A 22,415-nucleotide genomic window follows, 5' to 3' on the forward strand; every position below is an offset into this window, starting at 1 on the left:
GAAGGGTCTGTCACTAACATGGGGTAGGGAGATGGAACTATCTGATGTTCTGGAGAGGCTGGGCTAGGTTTCAAGACTTATCTGGACCAGTGACCCATCTGGAAGTTGTAGGTTTCTGGAAAGTTACTCTAGTGCCTGGAACCCTTGTGGAACCTTATAAATTGCCCTAGGTTTTCTTTAGGATTGACTGGAATGGTCCTGGTTGGGAGTTGGCAGGTTATGATAGGTAACAAGGTCTACCTGAAGCTTGCATAAGAGCCACCTCCAGAGTAGCCTCTCAACTCTATTTGAACTCTCTCTGCCACTGATACTTTATTAATTACACTTCTTTTCCCCCTTTTGGTCAGGATAGAATTGTTGATCCCATGGTGCCAGGTCAGGATTCATCCCTGGGAGTCATCTCCCACATCACCAAGGAGACTTTCACCCCTGGATGTCATATCCCACGTAGTGAGTAGGGCAATGATTTCACTTGCAGAGTTGGGCTTAGAGAGACTGAGGCCACATCTAAGCTACAAAAGAGGTTCTCCAGAAGTAACTCTTAGACATGCCTTTAAGTAGTCCAAGCTTCTCTGCTACCTACATAAGCTTCACAACAGTAAGCCTCCTGATCGAGGGCATGGCCTATTGATTTGGGTGTCCCTAAAGTTTGACACAGTATCGGGGAATTCCCTGATGGTAAGGTTTAATAGTTCCATATTTTTCTCCATCCCTCAGGGGACTTTGCCAATACTTTTTGATTATCTGCTTAATAAACTCTAGGATATATCCAGGCATTACAATAATCTATATAGCATTAAAGGACCACTTTCTTTTTCTGGGCTCCCTGTGTTTCAGATGTTCAAATGAGCTATTCAGATAGGTTGAATTAGATTATTCACTACAGAAAATTTCAATTCCAGATCAAATAAACCTTTCTTCCATTGGTCTCAAAGAGTATGTGTAGTTCTAAAATATGGACACTATCCTCCTTACCCCTGTATTCTGAACTACTTAAACTCCAACCTTTTCGGCTTCATTCTTATCTCTAAATATCAGGTTATATATATATATATATATAATAGGCTCTCAAAATCCAGAAATAATAATCACCACTCTGGACTTAATATGTCTGTTCCAAAAGCTTGCAATCTTAGGCCCCTGTTTTCTTACATGCATTTTCTAAAAGTGACCATACCATTCTTGTTCTTTTGTTTCTGGCTTATTTTGTCTCACCAAATGTCCCACGTGTTCATTCACATCATTGCATGCCTCACGACATTGTTCCTTTTGTAGCAGCACCACCTTAGTTCATAAGTATACCCCATTGTTCACCAATCTGCTTCTTCATCCGTGCATCTTTCAGCCACCTGCATTCATCGGGCATCATGTAGAGGGCCCAAAGTCCACAGTCCATCTACATTCTCACTTTTAGATCATTTCATTGTTCCCAAGGGAAAGAAAACCAATAAACACACCCTTACCAAATAGGAAATCTAAACCTCCTCTTAACTGTTGTCCCTCCCCCCATTATTTACCTCTGCTGTTACTGTGGTAGTGCTGATGGTTTCCTTTTGAACATAGCTCATAGCGTGCAATAGCAGTTTTCCCCCTGTACCTTGACCTTAAACACTCTTTATACAAGGATCATATCTTTGAAGTAACTTTTGCAAGAACTATTTCATATTTCTAGTGTTAATCAGTGGGACATGTAGATCTAAACAACCTCTTTCAATTTTGTTCCTCTTCAATATATTAATATTACTTATAGACACACTAGAAAACCACCTTCACTCCTATCTATTTCCTTACATTGGAGTTCAACCACATTAGGTAATGGTTCACCCATCTCTAGCTTCTGTGTATCTCTAAGTCCATTATATTCTGTATTATAAGCCTCTACTTATTCCTTTATGCTGGTCATAAAAGTGGAATCATACGGTATCTGTCCTTTTGTGTCTGCCTAATTTCACTCAACATTATGTCCTCAAGGCTCATCCATCTTGTCATGTGCTTCAGGATGTCATTTTGTCTTACTGCTGCATAATATTCCATTGTATATATCATATTTTGTTGATCCACTTGTCTGTTGATGGGCATTTGGTTTGTTTCCATCTTTTGGCAATTGTGAATAATGCTGCTATGAACATTGGTGTGTAAATGTCTGTATCGTCACTTTCAGCTCTTCTGGTTATATACCACGTAGTGCTATCGCTGGGTCATAGGGCAACTCGATATTTAGTTTCCTAAGGAACCACCAAACAGTCTTCCATAGTGGTTGTACCATTATACATTCCCACCAGCACTGCGTAAGTGTCCCAGTTTCTCCACATCCTCTCCGATATTTATGGTTTCCTGTTTGTTTAATAGCAGCCATTCTTATAGGTGTGAGGTGGTATCTCATTGTAGTCTTGATCTGCATTTCCCTTATGGCCGATGAAAATGAGCATCCCTTCCTGTGCTTTTGAGCCATCTGTATTTGCTCTTCAGAAAAATGCTTATTCATATATTTAGCCTATTTTATAATTAGGTTGTTTGTTATTTTGTTGTTGAGTTGTATGATTTCTTTGTATATACAGGAAATCAAACCTCTGTCCAATATATAATTTCTAAATATTTTCTCCTATTGAATTGGCTGCCTCTCCACCATTTTGACAAAGTCTTCTGAAGTGCAGAAGCATTTGCTTTTGAGGAATTCCCATTTATCTATTTTTTCTTTTGTTGCTTGTGCTTTGGGTGTAAAGTTTAGGAAGCTACCTCCTATTACTAGATCTTGAAGATGTTTCCTTACATTTTATTCTAGAAGCTTTATGGTGCTAGTTCTTATATTTAGGTGTTTGATCCTAATTAACACTTTGACTTAATTTTTATGTAAGGTGTAAGATAAGGGTCCTCTTTCATTCTTTTGGCTATTGATATCCAGTTCTTCCATGCCCAATTATTGAACAGACTATTTTGTCCCAGTTCAGAGGATTTGGGGGCCTTGTCAAAAATCAGTTGACCATAGATTTGGTGGTCTATTTCTGCACTTTCTATTTGATTCCATTGGTCAATGCTTCTATCTTTGTGCCAGTACCATGCTGTTTTGACCACTATGGCTTTATGATAGGTTTTAAAGTCAGGGAGTGTTAATCTTCCCATTTCATGTTTTTTTTAGGATGCTTTTAGCTATTAGGGGTCTCTTTCCCTTCCAGATGAATCTGGTACTTAGCTTTTCCAAATCTTCAAAGTAGGTTGTTGGAATTTTGATTGGTATTGTGTTGAATCTGTAGATCAATTTGGGGAGAATTGACATCTTAACTATATTTAGCCTTCCTCTCCTATGAGCAGAGAATGTCTTTCTACCTATCTAAATCTCCTTTGATTTCTTTTAGCAGTGCTATGTAGTTTTCTGTGTACAAGTCCTTTACATCCCTAGTTAAGTTCATTCCTAAGTATTTGATTCTTTTAGTTGCTATTTTGGATGGATTTTTTTCCTTAACTGACTCCTCAGCTAGGTCATTGCTTGTGTATAGAAATGTTACTGATTCTTGCACATTAATTTTATATCCTTTCACCTTGCTGAATTAGTTTATTAGCTCTAGTAACTTTACTGTAAATTTCTCAGAATCTTCCAAGTATAGTATCATATCATCTGTAAATTATGAGAGTTTTACTTCTTCCTTTCCAGTTTTTTTTTTTTTTTTTTGAGGGCACAGAACTGACATTTTGATGGGGAGAAGGTGAAGATTAAGTTGGAACATTTGTCCCTTCTACAATCAGGTCCTAACTACACCATAATAAAGTCTCAACCAACTCCTGATTAGTCCTTCTCTTTAAATTACATAGTATACAGTGATTAGATACTCAAGAAAGTAAAGAGAAACATTCAAAAGTACAAGAAAATATAGAAATATGGAATTTCTCACAAGGCCTTCTTTGCCCTTCCTGAATGCTCTAGCTAGAACTTCTAGCATAATGTTTAATAATAGTGGTGACAGTGGGCATCTTTGTCTTGTACTTGATCTTAGGGGAAAGCTTTTAGTCTCTCTCTATTGAGTATGATGTTCGCTATCAGTTTTTCATACATTCCCTTAATCATATTGAGATAGTTACCTTTGATTCCTATCTTTTGGAGTGTTTTTATCAGAAAACGATGCTGAATTTTTTCGAATGCTTTTTCAGCATCAATAAAGATGTTCATGTAATTTTTCCCTTTCGATTTGTTAATGTGCTGTATTACATTAATTGATTTTCTTGTTGAACCATCCTTGCATTCCCCACTTGGTCATGGTGTATAATTCTTTTAATGTGATGTTGGATTCTATTTGCTAATATTTTATTGAGAATTTTTGCATCTATGTTCATTAGGGAGATTAGCCTGTAGTTTTCCTTTCTTATAGCATCTTTACCTGGTTTGGGTATTAAAATGATATTAGCTTCATAAAGTGAGTTAGGTAGAGTTCCTTTTTCCTCAATTTTTTGGAAAAGTTTGAGCAGGATTGATGTTAGTTCTTTATGGAATGTTTGATAAAATTCCCCTGTGAAACCATCTGGCCCTGGGCTTTTCTTTGTAGGAAGATTTTTGATAACTGATTGAATCTCTTTACTTGTGGTTGGTTTGTTGAGATCTTCTATTTCTTCCTTAGTTAGTATAGCTCGTTTGTGTGTCTCCAGGAATTTGTCCATTTCATCTAAGTTGCCTCGTTTGTTGGTGTATAGTTGTTCATAGAATCCTGTTATGATTTCTTTTATCTGTTTAGGGTCTGTGGTAACGCACCCCTTCTCATTTCTGATTTTGTTTATTTGCATCCTCTCTTTTTTTTTCTTTGTCAGTCTTGCTAGTGGCCCATCAATTTTATTGATTTTCTCAAAGAACCAACTTTTGGTTTTATTGATTCTTTCTATTGTTCTTTTGTTCTCCCCTTCATTTATCTCTGCTTTATTCTTTGTTATTTCTCTTCTCCAATTTGTTTTGGGGTTAGTTTGGCTGTTCTTTCTCAAGTTCCTCTAGGTGTGCTGTTTAGTCCTCGATGTTTATTCTTTCTGGTTTTTTAATATAGGCATTTAGGGCAATAAATTTCCCTCTCAGCACAGCCTTTGCCACATCCCATAAATTCTGATAAGTTGTATTCTCATTTTCATTCATCTCCAGATAGCTGCTGATTTCTATTTCTTCTTTGACCCACTGGTTGTTGAAGAGTGTGTTATTTAATCTCCATTTATTTGTGAATGTTCTTGTTTGCTGGTGGTTATTGACATCCAGCTTCATTTCATTGTGATCAGAGAAAGTGCTTTGAATAATTTCAATGTTTTTAAATTTATTAAGACCTTTTTTGTGCCCCAGCATATGATCTATCCTGGAGAACGATCCATCAGCACTAGAGAAGAATGTGTATCCTTGTGCTTTGGGGTACAATGACCTATATATGTCTGTTAAGTCTAATACATTTATCAAGTCATTTAACTTCTGTTTCCTTGTTGATCTTCTGCCTGGTTGTTCTATCTATAGAGGAGAATGGTGTATTGAAATCTCCTACTATTATTGTTGAAACATCTATTGCTCCCTTCAGTTTTGCCAATGTCTGTCTCATGTACTTTGGAGCTCCTTGATTGGGAGCATAAATATTTATGATTGTTATATCTTCTTGGTGAATTGACCCTTTAATTAGTATATAGTGTCCTTCTTTGTCTCTTATGGTATCTTTACATTTAAAGTCTATTTTGTCCAATATTAGTATAGCTACTCCTGCTTTCTTTTTGGTTATAACTTGAGTTTTTTCCATCCTTTCATTTCAATCTGTTTGTATCCTTGTGTCTAAGATGAGTCTCTGGTAAGCAGCATATAGCTGGATTATGTTTCTTAATCCATTTTGCCAATCTGTATCCTCTAATTGGTAAGTTTTATCCGTTAACACAAAGTTATTATTGAAAAGGCATTTCTTGATTCCACCATCTTATCTTTTTAATTTTATTTAACAGCTCTCTATATTATTTACCTGCTTTCTCTTTGTATTCTTTAAATTATCCTTAGTGATACTCTTCAATTCTATGCCCTCCTCCAGACTTCCCTCTCCTATTTTTTTTTTTTTTCAGCTGGCAGAACTCCTTTTGTGTTTCTTGTAGGGCCGGTCTCTTGTTGACAAATTCTTTCAGGACTTCTTTGTCTGTGAAAACTTTAATCTCTCCCTCAATTTTGAAGGACAGTTTGGCTGAGTACAGAATTCTTGGCAGGAAGTCTTTCTCTTTCAGGATCTTGAATGTATCATACCACTGCCTTCTCGCCTCCAGGGTGCTAGTTGAGTTTTCTGAACTCAGTCTTATTTGGCTTCCCTTGTATGTAGTAGATTGTTTTCCTCTTGCTGCTTTCAGGATTTTCTGCTTCTCTTCAACATTTGATGGACTGATTAGTATGTGCCTTGGGGAAGGCCTGTTTGGATTTATTCTGTTTGGAGTTCGTTGGGATTCTTTGACTTGTATATTTATGTCCATTACAAGGGTTGGGAAGTTTTCCCCCATTATATCCTCAACTTTACTCCTCTTTACTCAACTTCCTTGTCCTTTACTCCTCTCTTCTCCTTCTGGGACACCAATGATTCATACATTTGTGCACTTTGTTTTGTTTATCATTTCCCTGAGTTCCAATTCAGTTTTTTCCATCTTTTTTGCAATTTGCTGTTTTGAGTCTTCGCAATCAATCATCCTGTCCTTTATATCACTTATTCTTTCTTCTGTCTCTTCAAGTCTGGTGTTGTGAGCTTCTAGTGTGTTTTTTATTTGGTCAACAGAGTCTTTAATCTCTGTGATATCCGCTATTTTTCTATTTATTCTTTCAGATTCCCCTTTGTGCTCTTCTACTGTCTTCTTGATCTCCTTTATGTCATTTCTGTCCCACTTAATTTATTACGTAGAGTTGCATGAACATCTTTGATTAGTTGTTTCAATGTCCGTGTCTCCTCTGGTGTTTTAATTTGGTCATTAGGCAGGGCTATATCTGTCTGCTTTGTGATATGCTTAGTGATCTTCTGCTGTCTTCGTGGCATGTAAATATCTTGATTGATTTACTTTGGGAGTTGATTTCTTTCAGTAGTCTAAGGCCTTGTGTTTGCGGGGTGGTTGTATAGCAGGAAGTAGGGCAAGGGGTGGAGCACTCAGTACGGTGATTTGTTTCAGGGCAGATATGGGCACAGGTTGGGGATGTTATGCTGATGCTTGTGAATGTGGGCGCTCAGCGGCCAGTGAGGATATAGCTGTGCGGTGCACTGGTCTGGGCGGTGTAACCCTGGTATGAGCTTGTCTAAGGCATGGGACACTTTGTGCGTATGCATAGAGCTGTGGCAGCAGGTCGGCATTGTGCCTTTGTGGATTGGGGGCAGATGTTACCCGGCTGTGCAGGTCTGCAATTTCTCAGAGCTGGGGAGTGAGGCTGAGGGCCCTGCACATGCGCAGTTCTAGGACTGCTGAAAAGTGCAGTTCCCAGAGCTGAATGACACAATTGGGGGCCCGTGCACATGCGTGGGCCTAGGAGTGCCGTAAACAGATGTGCAGAGCTCAGGGGGAGCAGAGTGAGGCTGTGCGACACTGTGGGCAGAGGTACAGGGGGAGCCTAGATATGAAGGTTAGTGCCTGCAGCCTTTATGCACTGGCAACAGCCTGCAGGGAACAGGGAGTTGGAGGTAGTGCTCAGGAGGTGTGCAGCAGAGGTGGGTGGGACTGCACTTGGGGTGGGGATGTGGAGCAGGTACGTGCACTGGGGGCTGCAGGGGTCGGGGAATGGGAGCGGGTGATGGGGTTCGGGTGTGTGGGGTGTGGGATGAGTCACTGGTCACAGGGCTGCTCTGGTGAGAGTAGCACACTCAAGGAATGCAGCCTGGCTTACTTCCTAGTCCTGAGCTCCTGTTCGTGTACTCCCACGGGCTCCGCGCCTCTGCTCCAGGCTTCAGCTTTCTGCCTCTCAGTTCCTTGGCCTCTGCAACCTAGGCTGCCCCATGTGGTGCAGTAGGCTCTCCCAGGTCAGCCGCACTCCTGTCCCTTCTCTAACTGTTCCATGGAACAGGGCTAATCTCGAGCTACTCTACTCATCCATCTTCCCAGAAGTCCCCAAATGTAGTTTTGTTGAGATATTTTCATACACCATACAGTCCATCCAGAGTACACAGTCAGTGGTTCACAGTATTATCACATGGCTGTGCATTCATCACCACAGTCAACCTTAGAATTCTGCATTACTCCAGAAAAAGAAATAAAAAGTAAAAAGAAAACTCCAAACATACAAACACAGCAACCAACATTTGTTATTGTTGTTGTTGTGGTTACTGCTGCTGCTATATAGCTGTGCAATTATTTTCAAAGATTAGAACTGCTAGATTACAGCTCAATAATTTCTGGTTTTCCTTCTAGCTATTCTAATACACTAGAATCTAAAAAGAAATATCCATATATGAATCAGCAGTCATAATCATTTATTAAATCTGAATTTTTCCATTATACTGCCTCCCTCTCATTTAATCATTCTCTCATTCTTCAGGGATATCTGGGCAATGACCATTTTGACTCCTTCATGCTAGAAAGGTGTGATGTTCTTGGAGAGACTGGTAACCTCTGGGTTTCGGGGCTTATCTGGCATAGGAATAATCTGGAGGCTTTAAGTTTCTGAAAAAATAAACTTACTAGGTAAAGCATTGTTCTAGTTTGCTAGCTGATGGAATGCAATATACCAAAAATGGAATGGCTTTTAAAAAGGGGAATTTAATAAGTTGCTAGTTTAAAGTTCTAAGGCTGAGATAATGTCCCAATAAAAATAAGTCTATAGAAATGTCCAATCAAAGGCATCCAGAGAAAGATACCTTGGTTTGAGAAGGCTGATGAAGTTCAGGGTTTCTTTCTTAAGTGTGAAGACACATGGTGAACATAGTCATGGTTTCTCTCTCGACTGGAAGGGCGCATGGTGAGCATGGCATCATCTGCTAGCTTTTTCTCCTGGCTTCCTGTTTCATGAAGCTCCCCGGGAGGTGTTTCCCTTCTTCATCTCCAAAGCGCTGGCTAGAGGACTCTCTGCTTTGTGGTGATGCAGTATTCTCTGCTCTCCCTGAATCTCTCATTCTCCAAAATGTTTCCTCTTTTATAGGACTCCAGGAAACCAATCAAGACCCACCCAAATGGATGGAGACATCTTGTCACCTAATCTAGTTTAACAACCACTCTTGATTAAATCACATCTCCAGGGAGATGATCTGATTACAGTTTCAAACATACAGTATTGAATAGGGTTTATTCTACCTTTATGAAATGGGATTTTGATTAAAACATGGCTTTTTTAGGGTACATATATCCTTTCAAACCAGCACAAAGATTTATAGAGTCTTAGAGCCCAGAGTATTCTTTAGGGTTTTCAGGAATACTGTTGGTTGCAGCTTGGTATACTGTGGCAATTTGCAATATCTGCAAAAAATTAGCCTCCAGAATGAACTTTCGACTATATTTCAAATCTCTTAGCCACTAAAACTTTATTTTGTTCCATTTCTTTTCCTCCTTTGGTCAAGTAGGCATTTCTCAATCCCATGATGTTAGAGCCAAGCTCATCCCTGGGAGTCATGTTCCATGATGCCAGGGAGACTTACAACCCTGGGAGTCATGTCCTGTGTGGGGGTGGAGGGAAGGGTGGTGATTTTATTTGCAGAGTTGGCTTAGAGAGAGAAGCCACATTTGAGTCTACTTCTTTTTGAGTCAATTTGGGTGATTAATGTATTTCTAGGAATTTTTCCTTTTCTTCTAGATTATCTAGTTTCTTGACATACAGTTGCTCATAATATTCTCTAATAATTTCTGTGTGTATAATGTCAATAGCAGTATCACCATTTCTCTTTCAGATTTTAGTTATTTGCATCTTTTCTCTTTTTTGGTCATTTTAGCTAAAGGTTTGTCAGCTTTATTGATTTTTTTAATGAACCAATTTTTTTGTTTTTCTTATTCTGTCAGTTGTTATCTGTTCTCTATTTCATTTATCTTTGCTCTATTCTTATTTACTTTCTTCTGCTAACTTTGAATTTGCTTTGGTTTTCTAGTTTTTTAAGATGTAAAGTTATGTTATTAATTTGAGATGTTTCTTTTTTAATATAGGCATTTGTAGCTATAAATTGTCCTCAGAGCACTGCATCCCATTAGTTTTGGTATGTCGTGTCTTTGTTTTCATTTCTAATTTCCTTTGTAATTTCTTCTTTAACCCATTGGTTGTTTAGGAGTATGCTGTTTAATTTCCACATATCTGTAAATTTTCTAGTTTTCTATCTGTTCTTGATTTATAGCTTCATTCTATGGTGGTCAGAGAGGTTACTTTTATGATTTCAATATTTTAAAATGTATATAGATTTCTCATGCCCTAATATATGGTTATCCTAGAAAATGATCCATGTGCACTTGAAAGAATGGTATTCTGCCATTGTTGGGTGGAGTGTTCTTATATGTTGGCTAGATGTAGTTGGTCTACAGTCTTGTTCATTTCCTCTATTTTTTATTAGCCTTCTGTTTAGATGTTCTATCCAATTGAAAGTGGTGTATTATTATCTCCAGTTATTATTGTAGAACTGTCTGCTTCTCCTTTCAATTCTGTCAAGGTTTGCTTCATATATTTTGGCATTCTGCTCTTAGGGCATATATGTTTATAATTGCTAGATCATCTTATTGAATTGGTCCTTTAATCAGTACATAATGTCCTTCTCTGTCTCTTGTAACAGTTTCCAACTTAAAATCTATTTTGTCTGTTATTAATATAGTCACCCCCACTCTTTTTTGATTGTTGTTTGCATGAAATGTTTTTTCCCATCCTCTCACTTTCAATCTATTTCTATCTATGGATCTAAAATGGGTCTCTTATAAACACCATGTTTCTTTATCTACTCTGCCAATCCTTGCCTTTTGATTGGAGAATTTAATCCATTTACATTTAGGGACATTTCTGGGTGGTATGACAGTGGCTCAGTGGCAGAATTCTTGCCTGCCATGCCAGAGATGTGGGTACAATTCCTGGTACCTGCTCATGCAAAAAAAAAAAAAATTACATTTAGGGAAATTACTAATATGGCAAGATTTCCTTCTTATATTTTTTTAAATGGTAATTGTGTTTTGTCAATCTTATACATTTTTTTTGTGCCTCTTTTCCTCCATTATAGCCTTGTTTTTTATTTCGATGATCTTTTAAATTCAATCATTTTGAATCACTTATCCTTTCCTCTTCTGCAGATTTTTTTAGATGTTTTCTATATGGTACTGTGGAGATTACCAAATCTATTACAATATAGTTTGTTGGTTCCAAACTTGACTTCAATAGTCTACACATTGCACAGTACCTGTATTCCTCCCTTTTGTATTCTTCATGTCACAAATTACATCATGTGCACTGTGTGTCCAGTAAGAAAGACTTATGTTTTGTTGTTTTGTTTTTTGCATGGGCAGGCTCTGGGTGGGTTTCTGGCATGGCAGGCGAAAACTCTGCCACCGAGCCACTATAGCCTGCCCTATGCTTGTTTTTAATTTATCTGAATTCTTAGCCTCATAAGAAGTAAAAGACAGTTATTAACCAAAAATGGCATATCTGTTTATGCATATTGTTACTTGCATTGGAGATCTTTATTTCTTCATCCAACATTAAGATACTGTCTAGAGTCCTTTCCTTTCAACATAAAAGGCTCCCTTTAATAATTCCAGTAAGGTAGGTGTGTTAACAAGCTGCCAGAATGCGATATACCAAAACTTGAACAGCTTTTTTAAAAGAGGAATTTAATAAGTTACAAGTTTCCAGTTCTAAGGAAGTGAAAGCATCCAAATTAAGGCACCAACAAGAGGTTACCTTCACTCAAGAAAGGCTGATAGGTCTGAAACAGTTCTGTCAGCTGGGAAGTCAAGTGGCTGGCATCTGCTGTTTCCTTGCTCCTGGGCTCTGTTGCTTTCAGCCTCTGTTCCTGTGGGGGTCCTTCAATTTGCTTCTCTGGGAATGGCTTCCCTTAGCTCTCTCCAGGTTCTGGCTTGCTTAACATCTCATGGGAAAGCACATAGCAACATCTTCTAGGCTCCAAGCATCTGCATACATCCATGTCTCTGCTCTCTATGTCAGCTCTGACGTTTCTGTTGGCTCTCTCTCTGTTGACTGTTATTTCTGACTCTGTCCAAAATGTTTCCTCTTTTAAAGGATTCCAGTAAGCTAATCAAGACCCACCTGGGATGGGTGGAGTCAAATCTACATCTAATCAAAGGTCACATTCACAATTGGGCGTGTCACATCTCTGTAGAGATAACTTAATCAAAACTTACTGCCCTGCAGTATTGAATTAGGATTAAAAGAAACAGCTACCTCCACAAGATTGAGTCATGATTAAAACATGGCTTTTCTGGGTTACATTATATTTTCAACTGACATGGTAAGTCTAGTGGCAATGAACTCCCTCAGTTTTATTTGTCCAGAAATTTCTTAATTTCTCCCTAATTTTTGAAGGACAACTTTGCCAATTATATTATTCTGGGGTAACAATTTTTTTTTTTAATTTCTTTCAGCACTTAAATATGTTTTCTGGGATCCATGGTTTCTGTTGAGAAGTCCATGTTAATCTTATAAATGATACCTTTTACATGGCAGGTTGTTTCTCTCCTGCTCTCTTTGTCCTTAGTATTCAACAGTTTGATTATAATGTGTCATCGTGTAGATCTGCTTGGCATTCGTTGAGCATCTTTGATTTGTATACTCATCTCTTTCATCAGATTTGGGAAGTTTTTTGCCATTAATTTTCCAAATATTTTTTCTGGCCCATTTTCTCTCTCTTCTCCTTTTGGGACTCCTATAACACATATGTGGGTATATTTGATGCATATATGTTCTATAGGTTCCTCATGCTTTGTTCCCTTTTTTCATTCTCTTTATCTTTCTGTTCCTCAACCTGGACAATTTATTTTCTCTTAGAATTTGCTGATCCTTCAGCCTCCTCCAAACTGCTCTTGAACTCCTCAATTGAATTTTTCACTTCAGTTTTTATACTTTTTGAGTTCCAGAATTTCCATTGGTTCTTCTTGATAATTTCTATGTCATTATTGAAATTCCCATTATGTTCATATATTGTTTTCCTGATTTTCCTTAGCTCTTTGTCATATTTTCCTTTAGTTCACTGATCCTATCTATGAGAATTGTTTTAAGATCTTAGGTTAGTTATTCCAGAGATTGCACTTCCTCCAGAATACTTTCCTTTAATTTTTTTTTTTTCTTTTTTTGCATGGGCAGGCACCGGGAAACACACCCAGGTCTCTGGCATGGCAGGCAAGAACTCTGCCTGCTGAGTCACCATGGCCTGCCCTGATTTATTTTATCCAGTGTCTGGGCCATACTTTTCTGTTTCCTTTTACATTTTGCAATTTTTGTTGATAACTGGGCATTCAGAGTATTGTGTTATGGTCACTCAGATAATCTAGTCCTCCACCATTTCAGTCTGTCAGACAAGAAAAAGAAGAAAAAAAGAGAAAGCAAAAGAGAGAGGGCAGAGGAGGGTGTTGAGAAAGAAAAAAGTACTAACAAATATACAAAATATCCACACACCAAAAAAAATGGAAAAAACATAATGAATGCCCTGTCTCTCCAAGAGTCTTGTGATATGCTGGCAGGAAGCCTGAAGCTGTTGATGTCGAGGCCAAAACCTAGGTCAGCTTCCCTGTTCATCCCTCAGGGATCCAGCAGACCCAAAAATATAAAATAGAGGGGGAAAAAACCCTAGCCAACCAATAAAAAAGAAAAAAGAGAGACACACTGGCTATTTATGTCCCTGTAGATGGTGGTATGAGGCTAGAAGATGCTGCATCTGAGAGAAACCAAGGTTAGCATCTGCTCTGGGCCCTCAGAGATCTTCCAGACTAAACAATTCTGGAAAGAGATGGAAGAAACCCAGACAATGAGGCAGTGTACTGGGTCTTTAAGTCCTGGTAGATGCTGGTATGAGGCCAGAAGCCACTGCCGCAGGAAGGCTGAAACCAAGGCCAGAGCTAATGCTGTGCCCTCAGGGGTGCCAATCCAGGAAGTGCCCACCCACAGAAGGGGAGAAACACGAGCTCTTTACGTCCAGGTGGATGCTGGTGGGAGGGTGGAAGCGCTGCTGCCCAGAGGCCAAAACGTGAGACCAGCTTCCACACCGGTCTCATGGATCCCCCTGACCATCCTCCATCCCCAACGCCAACTTTTTAGAGGAGGTGTGTCCTTTGCCATCCCTGGCCCCAGCTGGTCACTTCCAGTATCCAGTGGTCACTGGTTTGTGCTTTCACTTATGAAAAGTTGAAATCTTTACAGCCTCCCACTTTCTTTGGCACTCCCATAGTCATTCTAAACATCCATACTAGTTCCAGGGTTACCACTTAGTTAATTCTAGTCTCTTTTTCCAGTTCTTTCGTTTTTCTAGTGGAGGGAGCGATATGTTAAACTTTCATTTTGCACTTGTGCTCTCCTGCCTCTCCTCTAACTCCCCCACCCCTTCCTTCACGTGTGACAATCCTGCTATCCTGACCTCCTTCCTGTCCCCACACACCAAACTTATTTCTGCCACAGGGCCTTTGCCCCTGCTGTCCCCTCTGCCTGGAAACTCTTTCCTAGACTCTGTACATCTGAAGTATGAGCCCCCCAGGCCGTGTTTGTGTGCTCATATCCTCTCTGTCTTGGGCCTTACCTTGCACGTGGCAGGCGCTCGGTCTGCTCTGAGTGGACAGACTGAATTGGCACCTACTGTGAGCTGTGTGCTGTGCGAGCTTCAGGAGATACAAGGAGGCGGCTCCGCCAGGGCCTCCTCCCAAAGGGAAAGGGACCTGGTCCCATGCAAAAGGGGCGCAATGAGGATCACTCCGAGGAGAGAGGCACCTACTCATCAGGAAGGTGGAGGTTGGCTTCCCAGAATGGGTGGCAAAGATAGGAAGGGTAGGTAAGGAAAGAAAACAGTGAGAGAGGGGGGCACTGAGAGGAGCCAAGGAGCAGCCTCAGGAACAGTCGGAGCATGTTCCAATTGTTGGGGAGCCAGGAGAGGGCTGCTATCAGGCTGCCAGCCTTGGATCCTGTCCCTTCCTCACTGGGTAACTTGGGTAACTCACTTAACCTCTCTGAGCCTCAGTTTCCTCATCAGTACAGTGGGACACTCAGAGGACTCACCTGGTGGATGTGGGATTGGGATTTAATGGGATAACATTCTGCCTAGCACCTACAGAGACCTGAAGGGCAAGAAGAGACAGGTCGGCAAAGAGACAGGGAAGAGCATCCCAGGCAGTGGGAACAGCAAACACAAGGCACTGAGGTGGGGAAGAGCAGGAAGAAGGTGTGGTGGAGGGTCGGCTGGAAGGAGGGACGCTGGTCATTCGTCACACAGTGGCAGCTGGAAGACTGGGGCAAGTCCCTACCCCTTCAGAGCGGATTTCCTCCTAGAAGATGAGAGTAGTGAACCCCTGGGGCCAGCACACCTGAATGGGACAGTGACTGGGAAAGGCCTGGGAGAACCTTTTTTTTTTTCTTTCTTTAATTCCTGGGGACGTGGAGGAGTTGGCTGGAACAGCGCGAGGCGGCTGTTCAGCTTGAACACCCGTTTGGATGCCAGCCAGCCAGGGAATTGCCCTGCTCGGTCTATTATCTGCCTGAAGTCGGCTTTCAAAGGGATGAAAAAGAAGGCCTGCCTTTTTGTTTAAAGGGGAAAAACGCAGGGCACAGGAGCAGAAATGCAACCCCAAGCCAGTGCCACAGTTTCTCACCTGCTGCACCTGCCAAGCTCGGGGGAGAGGGGAGACTGGGCAAGGAGTTGGGGCCCTGGAGAGAGGTGGGTCTGGATTTGCGGGACCCCAGGTCTGGAAAGAACTTGAACCCTGGGGGAGTCCAGGAAGGCTGTCTGTTCCAAGGAACAACTGCTGAAAGGCCCCCAGAGGGAGGAAGCTGGCCCTTGCTTTGGGGCAAAAGGACTTGAGACCCACGCAAGAGAAGTCTAGTACTAGTACTAGTCTCTCAGCACCTAGCCACTTGCATCTTGACCTGGTCCTCCCAGCCTGGGCAAGGCAAGCATTCTCTGGGTTCCTTTCCCCTTGGAAAACTGCTTCAATCCCAGCTCTGGGCTGCAAAGGTGGGGCTGGGGAGGGGAGTCCTATCAGCAACTCCTGCTCTGAAATCCAGTAATAGATACAGCCACTTCGCTGTCTCCTACCTTTGCATTATCCCCGGCTCATGGTGCCCCAGAGGTAGGGGTAGTGGTGCTGCCTGATGGTTCTGCCTCAAGCTCTGGAGTCTCTTTGACCTGCTTTAAATCCCAGCTCCTCCACTTCCTGGCTGTGTGACCTGAAACAGGCTTAAGCTTTCTGAGCCTCAGTTTCCTTACCTGTACCATGGGGCTGATGGAAACAGCACCTGCCTTCTAGAACCATTATGAGGACTCAACCTGGCAGGCGTTGCTCAGTCCAGTGCCTGGCTTATAATAGGTGCTCAATAAATGTTGGTGGCTGATTCTTCCAGGGATACCTCTTGGGCCAGCATTCGGTGATGGCAAATGGGAATAATTTGTGGATTATCTGATGCCTTTTGTTCAGCTGCTCTTTAGGGACCAGTTGGTGCGGCTTCTTCTTCTCTGGGCCCAGAGACACGTGTGTACACATGCACACCCACACACAGGAAGCCAGGAGCAGGTGGTGGAAAGCCTCTCTCCAGGCAAGCCTGCACTCTCCGCTCATTCACTCCACACATCTTTACCGAGTATGTTTCTAGGCGGCACTGGGGAGAGCACAGTGAACAAGAAGTGGCCTCTGCCCACCCAGAGCTTGCAGTGTCGTGGAGGCCAGACCGGGAAGCAGCAGCTGGGATACAGGGCAATCAAGCCTGTGATGAGGCAATTCAGGATCCTAAAGGTGGGCACCTAACCCAGACCTCAGAAGCATCTGGAAAGGCTTCTTGGAAAAGAAACGTCCAAGCTGAGACTTGAATGATGCTTAAGAGTTGAACTCGTAAAGGACACGCGTGTGTGTTTAGTGTCCCAGTCAGAGGGACAATAGAGGCAGAGGCTGGGTGTGTGGGAGGAACTGCAGGAAGGAGCATGGCAAAAGCGGGGTGAGTTGGGACTCAGGATACAGAGGTAGGCCTGGCCTCTCAGGGGCATGGAGGCCATTGAGGAGCCTGGGTTTCCTCTTGAGGCCACAGGGAGCACTGGTGAGTATTAAGCAGACTATACCGGGTCCCGGTGGGGCCTGCTAGGCTCCCCCTCTTCCTTCTGCTTTGGGTCAGAAGACCTGGGCCTTGCTGTCCATGGCCTCTTCCTGGGTGGCAGCCTGGGAGTCTGGGGTCCCTGGGAGTTTGGGGAGGCAGCCAACACCCTGAAAATTCCCTACCACCATTTCCCAGGGCATTCAGCAGCTGACTGCTTGGAGACAAGCCGGAAAGGGAGTGCCCCTTCCCTAGATGCCTGGTACTGTTGTGGTCGAGTCAGTTTCTTATAAATCAAATCATGTTTGTTAAACGCCTTAGGGGAAGTGGCTGCTTAAAGCCTGAGAAACCTGAGGAACCCTGGATTAAGGCAAGAGATATTCCATCTTTGAAACATATGCAGAGTTTTGGTTTTCGGGTCCAATCTGACAGTGACTGGCCCACATTTCTAGAGCATTGACAGGGTGTCAGGCCCCGTGGTGGGTCTGCAAGGGGCTGCCCCAGGGAGTACTGGAGACATGGAGAGGGAAGACAAGTCTCCAGAGTCCTTTCCAAGGGATAAGGACCAGGAGTAGAAGTAGAGCTCGAGGCTGGGGAGAGCCTTCCCATCTGTTTGGGAGGGAGGATTTGAGGCTGAGATGGAATGTGGAGCTGGGGCTGGAAGGGTAGCCAGGCAGGAGAGAGGCATGGAGGTGGGAAAGTCTGGGGCATGGTAGACCTACCTCCTTTTGCAGAGCCTCTGAAGCACCTTTCCAGCCCCACCCGCCAATTCCACCCGTCATTCTCCATTTTCAATAACAGAACAAGTAGGCAGAAGATTAACAACACTTTAAACTCACTAGACTTAACATGCATCCAGAGAGCAATCCATGTCCTCTCTGATCACTTTGGGTGGGCGGGGATTGGACTCCTGGGGTTGGAATGGAACTTCAAGCCTCCTGGAAAACCCCAGCTCTGCCCAGGCTGGGCACGAAGCCCAGGACATGTCAGGACATGGCCAAGGCTAGTCCAGGCTACTGGCCCTTGGGCCTGGCTGGGCAGAGGCTAAGGCTGGGCACTTGGGTATGGGCGTTATGGCTGGCTGGCTGGCGGCAAGGAGTGAGGGTTGAAGTCCAGTTGCCCTGGCTTTGGGCCCTAACCTAGGCTGTTGTCTTGGACATTCAGACCCTTAGACACGGGGGTGCCGGGGGAGAGGGTGCAAAACTCCTCCCTGCCAGGTTTTACTGTGGGAGAGACAACTACAGCCCACCCCGTCTTCCCGCACCTCCCTGCAGAGGATGGCTGCAGTGATAAGTGTGGAGGCTCAGGCCTGAGCCCTTCAGGGAGTCTTCCAATCTAGCCGTGTGGCAGATTGAATTCGGAGGGCTAAAGGGGTATCTGGGGAGGATGGGTGGAAGGCCACATGTCTGAGGTGGGGGGTGGGGGGCTTGGAATCAAGTCCACCCACAGAGTGGAGAAGCATGTTAGATCAAAGTCAAACATCCTTCTCTTTCCTAATTGCCAGGCCTCTCAGTGCCCTTCCTCCTGCCAGTTTGGGTGCCCCAGAAATGTTCCCTGGGGTATTACTGGTGGGGTGGAGGTGGGGTTCAAGGCTGCTTAATGGAAGGGGTGCTGGAACAATGGAGGATTGTGGGGGAACAAGGGTCTAGATGGGCTTATGAGGCTGCTTCCAACCGAGGGATGGGAGAGCTGGCAGCAGTACCCCTTCATGGCAGAGATTCAGGCCACCATCTCCATGGCAACAGGTACTCCCAGCCAAAGGATTGTCTCCTTAGAGGCACAGTGAAGGAGCTGATCCACCACCACCCAAAGCTGGGGTTAGGATGACAGGGGTCCATGCCTTTGTGTGTCTCACCCCACTCCTTCCTTCCACAGCTTGTGCTTGGGAGATAGTGAGGGGTATGAGTAACCCTAGTCTGAGCTTGTAGCCTGTGCAAGTCCCCAAGGAGCACACGGCTTTGAGAAGATGGTCATGTGCTGACCTGAGTCTGGCTCGGTCTGCCCTCCTTAGCTCTATGACTTTGGGTCCCAATTTCCTTTTGTGCGAATTGAAAGAGTCAGACTAGAAGACAAAATCCCCAGAGAATGATAGGACTGCAAAGGCTTGTCTAAATTTTTACCTAATAGATTTTGTTTGTCTTTAAGAGCTTTATTGAGATACAATTTACATATCAAAAATTCACCTGTTTTGGGTGCACGGATGATTCAGTGGTAGAATGCTCGCCTTTCATGCAGGAGACCCGGGTTCAATTCCCAGACTATTCACCCTCCCCCAAAAAAAAATTCACCTGTTTTATGTGTATAATTTGGTGGGTTTTAGTATATTCATACAGTTGTGCAGCCATCACCACAATCTAATTTTAGAAGAAACCTTATAACCATTAGTAGTCACTCTACATTTATTTCCACCCCCAGCCCTAGCCAACCACTACAACCTACGTTCTGTTTTTATAGATATGCCTTTTCTGGACATTTCATATACATAGGATTTTGGATTTTATCCCATGGAACAATGTATTAGTTTCCTGTGGTTGCTATAACAAATGACCACAGACTGGATGGCTTAAAACAACAGAAATTTATTCTCTCTCAGTTCTAGAAGCTAGAATTCCAAAATCAGTTTCATTGGGTGACATGAGGGTGTTGGCAGGACCATGCTTCCTCTGGAAGCTCCGGGGAAGAATCTGTTCCTTGCCTCTTGCAGCTTCTGCTGGTGCCAGCGTCCCTTGGCTGGTGGCCTTATCACTCCAGTCTCTGCCCCGGGGTCATGGTTATTTCTCCTTTTCTGTCTCTACCAAATCTCCCTCTGCTTCCCTTTTATAAGGACACTCGAGGTTGCATTTAGGGCCCATCCACATCATCCAGGATCTTCTCCCCATCTCAAGATCCTTAATTTAATCCCATCTGCAAAGTCCCCTTTCCCATATAAAGTGTCTCTCACCATTCCAGGGATTATCTGATATTGTGGGTGTGGGCGCTACCCTAAGCAGTGTGGAGCCTGGAAGGTTTTTGAGCAGGAATGTCAGGGTGGGAGTTGGGTTTTAGAAGAGCATGAGTCCGGCAACCCAGCTGATACCTGCCCATCGTGTCTGTTGCCACCTGCCACTGCCTTCCTCCCAAACCCCAAAATAACGAAAAACTTTGAATTTAGAAGGGTGAAGGGGCTAAAAACTAAAAGGTTGTCATGACTGAGGTATCAAACATTTATTAAGTAATAATTATTATTAAATTAACTCACTTCATGGTTTTGGGAGCCCTTTCCATGTGATGACACTCACCCCGAGGGACCCAGCTGTCTGTCAAGGCAGAGGGAAAGAGAGTGAGATGTGCCCTTGCACCTCAGGCTGGGGGCATCCTGCAGGTACCAGGTATACTCCAAGAAAAGAGGCCTTTGGGCTGGTCTGGGTGCTAGCCGGTTGTGGTGCCGGAGACAGGGAGAGCCAGCCAGTGACAGAGGCCCATGGCACCAGTGGCTTGTTGGAGCCATGTCAGAAGAGGCCTGTGTAGTGGGTAGAAGGGACATTGACCTGGGACACAGGAGGGCTGGGCTCGAGTCCCATCTTAGCAGTAGACTTGCTCTGTGAGCTTGGCAATCGCTTAACGTCTCTATGGCTCAGCCTCCTCCTCAAACAGGGGTGTCAGGAGGGCCATCTGCTCTCCACGGCACCTCTGAACATGGACGTTTTCTAGCCCTTGGGTTCTGGAGAGAGTCGCCTTGGGCATTAGCTGTGGCTGATACTCCTGGGAGGATCAAGGCTGTGGTGTCTGGCAAGATGTGCCAGCCCAGGGAAGGTGAACCTAAATAGATTTCATAAAAAACAAATATCCCACTGTAGATGAAAAGCCAGAATCACTTGCCATAAATAAAGGGTAATAATAAAAATAAATACAACAAAAACTGTACAATGGTATTTAAAATCTAGCTAGAGACTATTGTTTCCTGAAGCTCTGAGTTTCCCTCCTGCTTTCTTTGTTAAAAAGGGAGGTTAGCAAACATTCAGGAGGTGTTAAAGACACATTCTTCTGGGTGTGCATTTCTTAGCACTGTAGAAACATTGCAGAGCTGATACCTTCCCTACTATGCTCAATGCTGTGAAGTATATGACCCAAATCCACTTGTTTACTCCCAGAAACGCTGGTCTAGAGGCCCTGCAAGGGTGTCAGATTCCAGACTGAGTAGGGATGGAACAGGTCACAGGTATTTGTGCCCAGGATGGAAATAGAGAAAGAGAGGCTGGTCCCAATGGCCTTGTGACACAGAATAAGCCTTCCTCCACAGGCAGGGGCCTGCCGGGAAGAGAGCTATTGATTACTGAGGCCCTGCCACAGGGCAGGCACATCACCTCTACTTTGGGTGCGGCAACTACTGCTTGGTAGATGAAGAAGCTGAGACCTCAGTGAGTTCAGTCAGTTGCTCAGAGTGCCACAGTGCAGTGACTTGGGCTCCAGCGCTGGGAGACTACAATCACGCTGGGGAGGAGGAAGAGAAGAGTTTGTGCTCCAGGCTGAAACTGCAAGGGCAAGGGGGGCCCAAAGAGCAGGCTGCCCAAGGAGGTGGCTAGGATTTGTCTGTAGCTATGGAAGAAAAGCCACCTTCCTCCTGGGGTATGGGGAAAGGGAAGAAGGGATAAGGGGGGCCAGGGGCTGGGGATCCTGCTGAGCACCAGTTGATTTCCCGCCTCCACCTCCCTGCAGCAGTACTTCATCCTCCTCATCATCACAGATGGTGTCATCAGTGACATGGAGGAGACACGGCACGCCGTTGTGCAGGCCTCGAAGCTGCCCATGTCCATCATCATTGTGGGCGTGGGCAATGCCGATTTTGCCGCCATGGAGTTTCTGGACGGGGATAGCCGCGTGCTGCGCTCCCACACGGGGGAGGAGGCAGCCCGCGACATCGTGCAGTTCGTGCCCTTTCGAGAGTTCCGTAACGTGAGTGTGGGCCCAGGCTGGGAGGGAGGGGCCGCTTAGAGGGCCAAGGGAGACGTGAATGACTGACAGGTGGAGAAGGGGAGACCCCCAACAACTAGTCAGTACTCAAGGATGAAGGTCTTGGGTTTCTCTGGCCCAATCCTAGGGATTGTCTGGCCTCTTCCACCCTCAGCTCCACTGGCTATACTGTCTGTGGGGCTACTGTGGGCCAAGCACCCCCACCCCCCAACCCCCTGATGGCATCTGGGGAGGCCAGGATGACAGTGCTTTGAGGCAGGGTTTCCTGGAGGGCCCATCCTCTAACTGGGGTCCTTGTGGGGAAGAGCAGTGCAGGCAGGAGGGA

General features: G+C 43.8%; 1 protein-coding gene across 3 annotated transcripts in view; it reads left to right on the forward strand.

Moving 5' to 3' along the window:
- Positions 1-22,415, forward strand: part of CPNE2 (copine 2) — a 50,225-nt gene that overhangs the window by 26,159 nt on the left and 1,651 nt on the right. For 2 of the 3 annotated variants that reach the window (XM_077132511.1, XM_077132514.1), the window contains one exon: positions 21,836-22,072. In XM_077132511.1, the coding sequence (XP_076988626.1) occupies positions 21,836-22,072 (237 nt within the window). Of the gene's footprint in view, positions 1-16,708; positions 21,783-21,835; positions 22,073-22,415 lie in introns of those variants that run through there. The other variant, XM_077132512.1, reaches the window with a different exon arrangement.

This window comes from Tamandua tetradactyla, chromosome 16 (genome assembly GCF_023851605.1).
Source record: "Tamandua tetradactyla isolate mTamTet1 chromosome 16, mTamTet1.pri, whole genome shotgun sequence".
In the NCBI taxonomy this organism is placed as follows: Eukaryota; Metazoa; Chordata; class Mammalia; order Pilosa; family Myrmecophagidae; genus Tamandua; species Tamandua tetradactyla.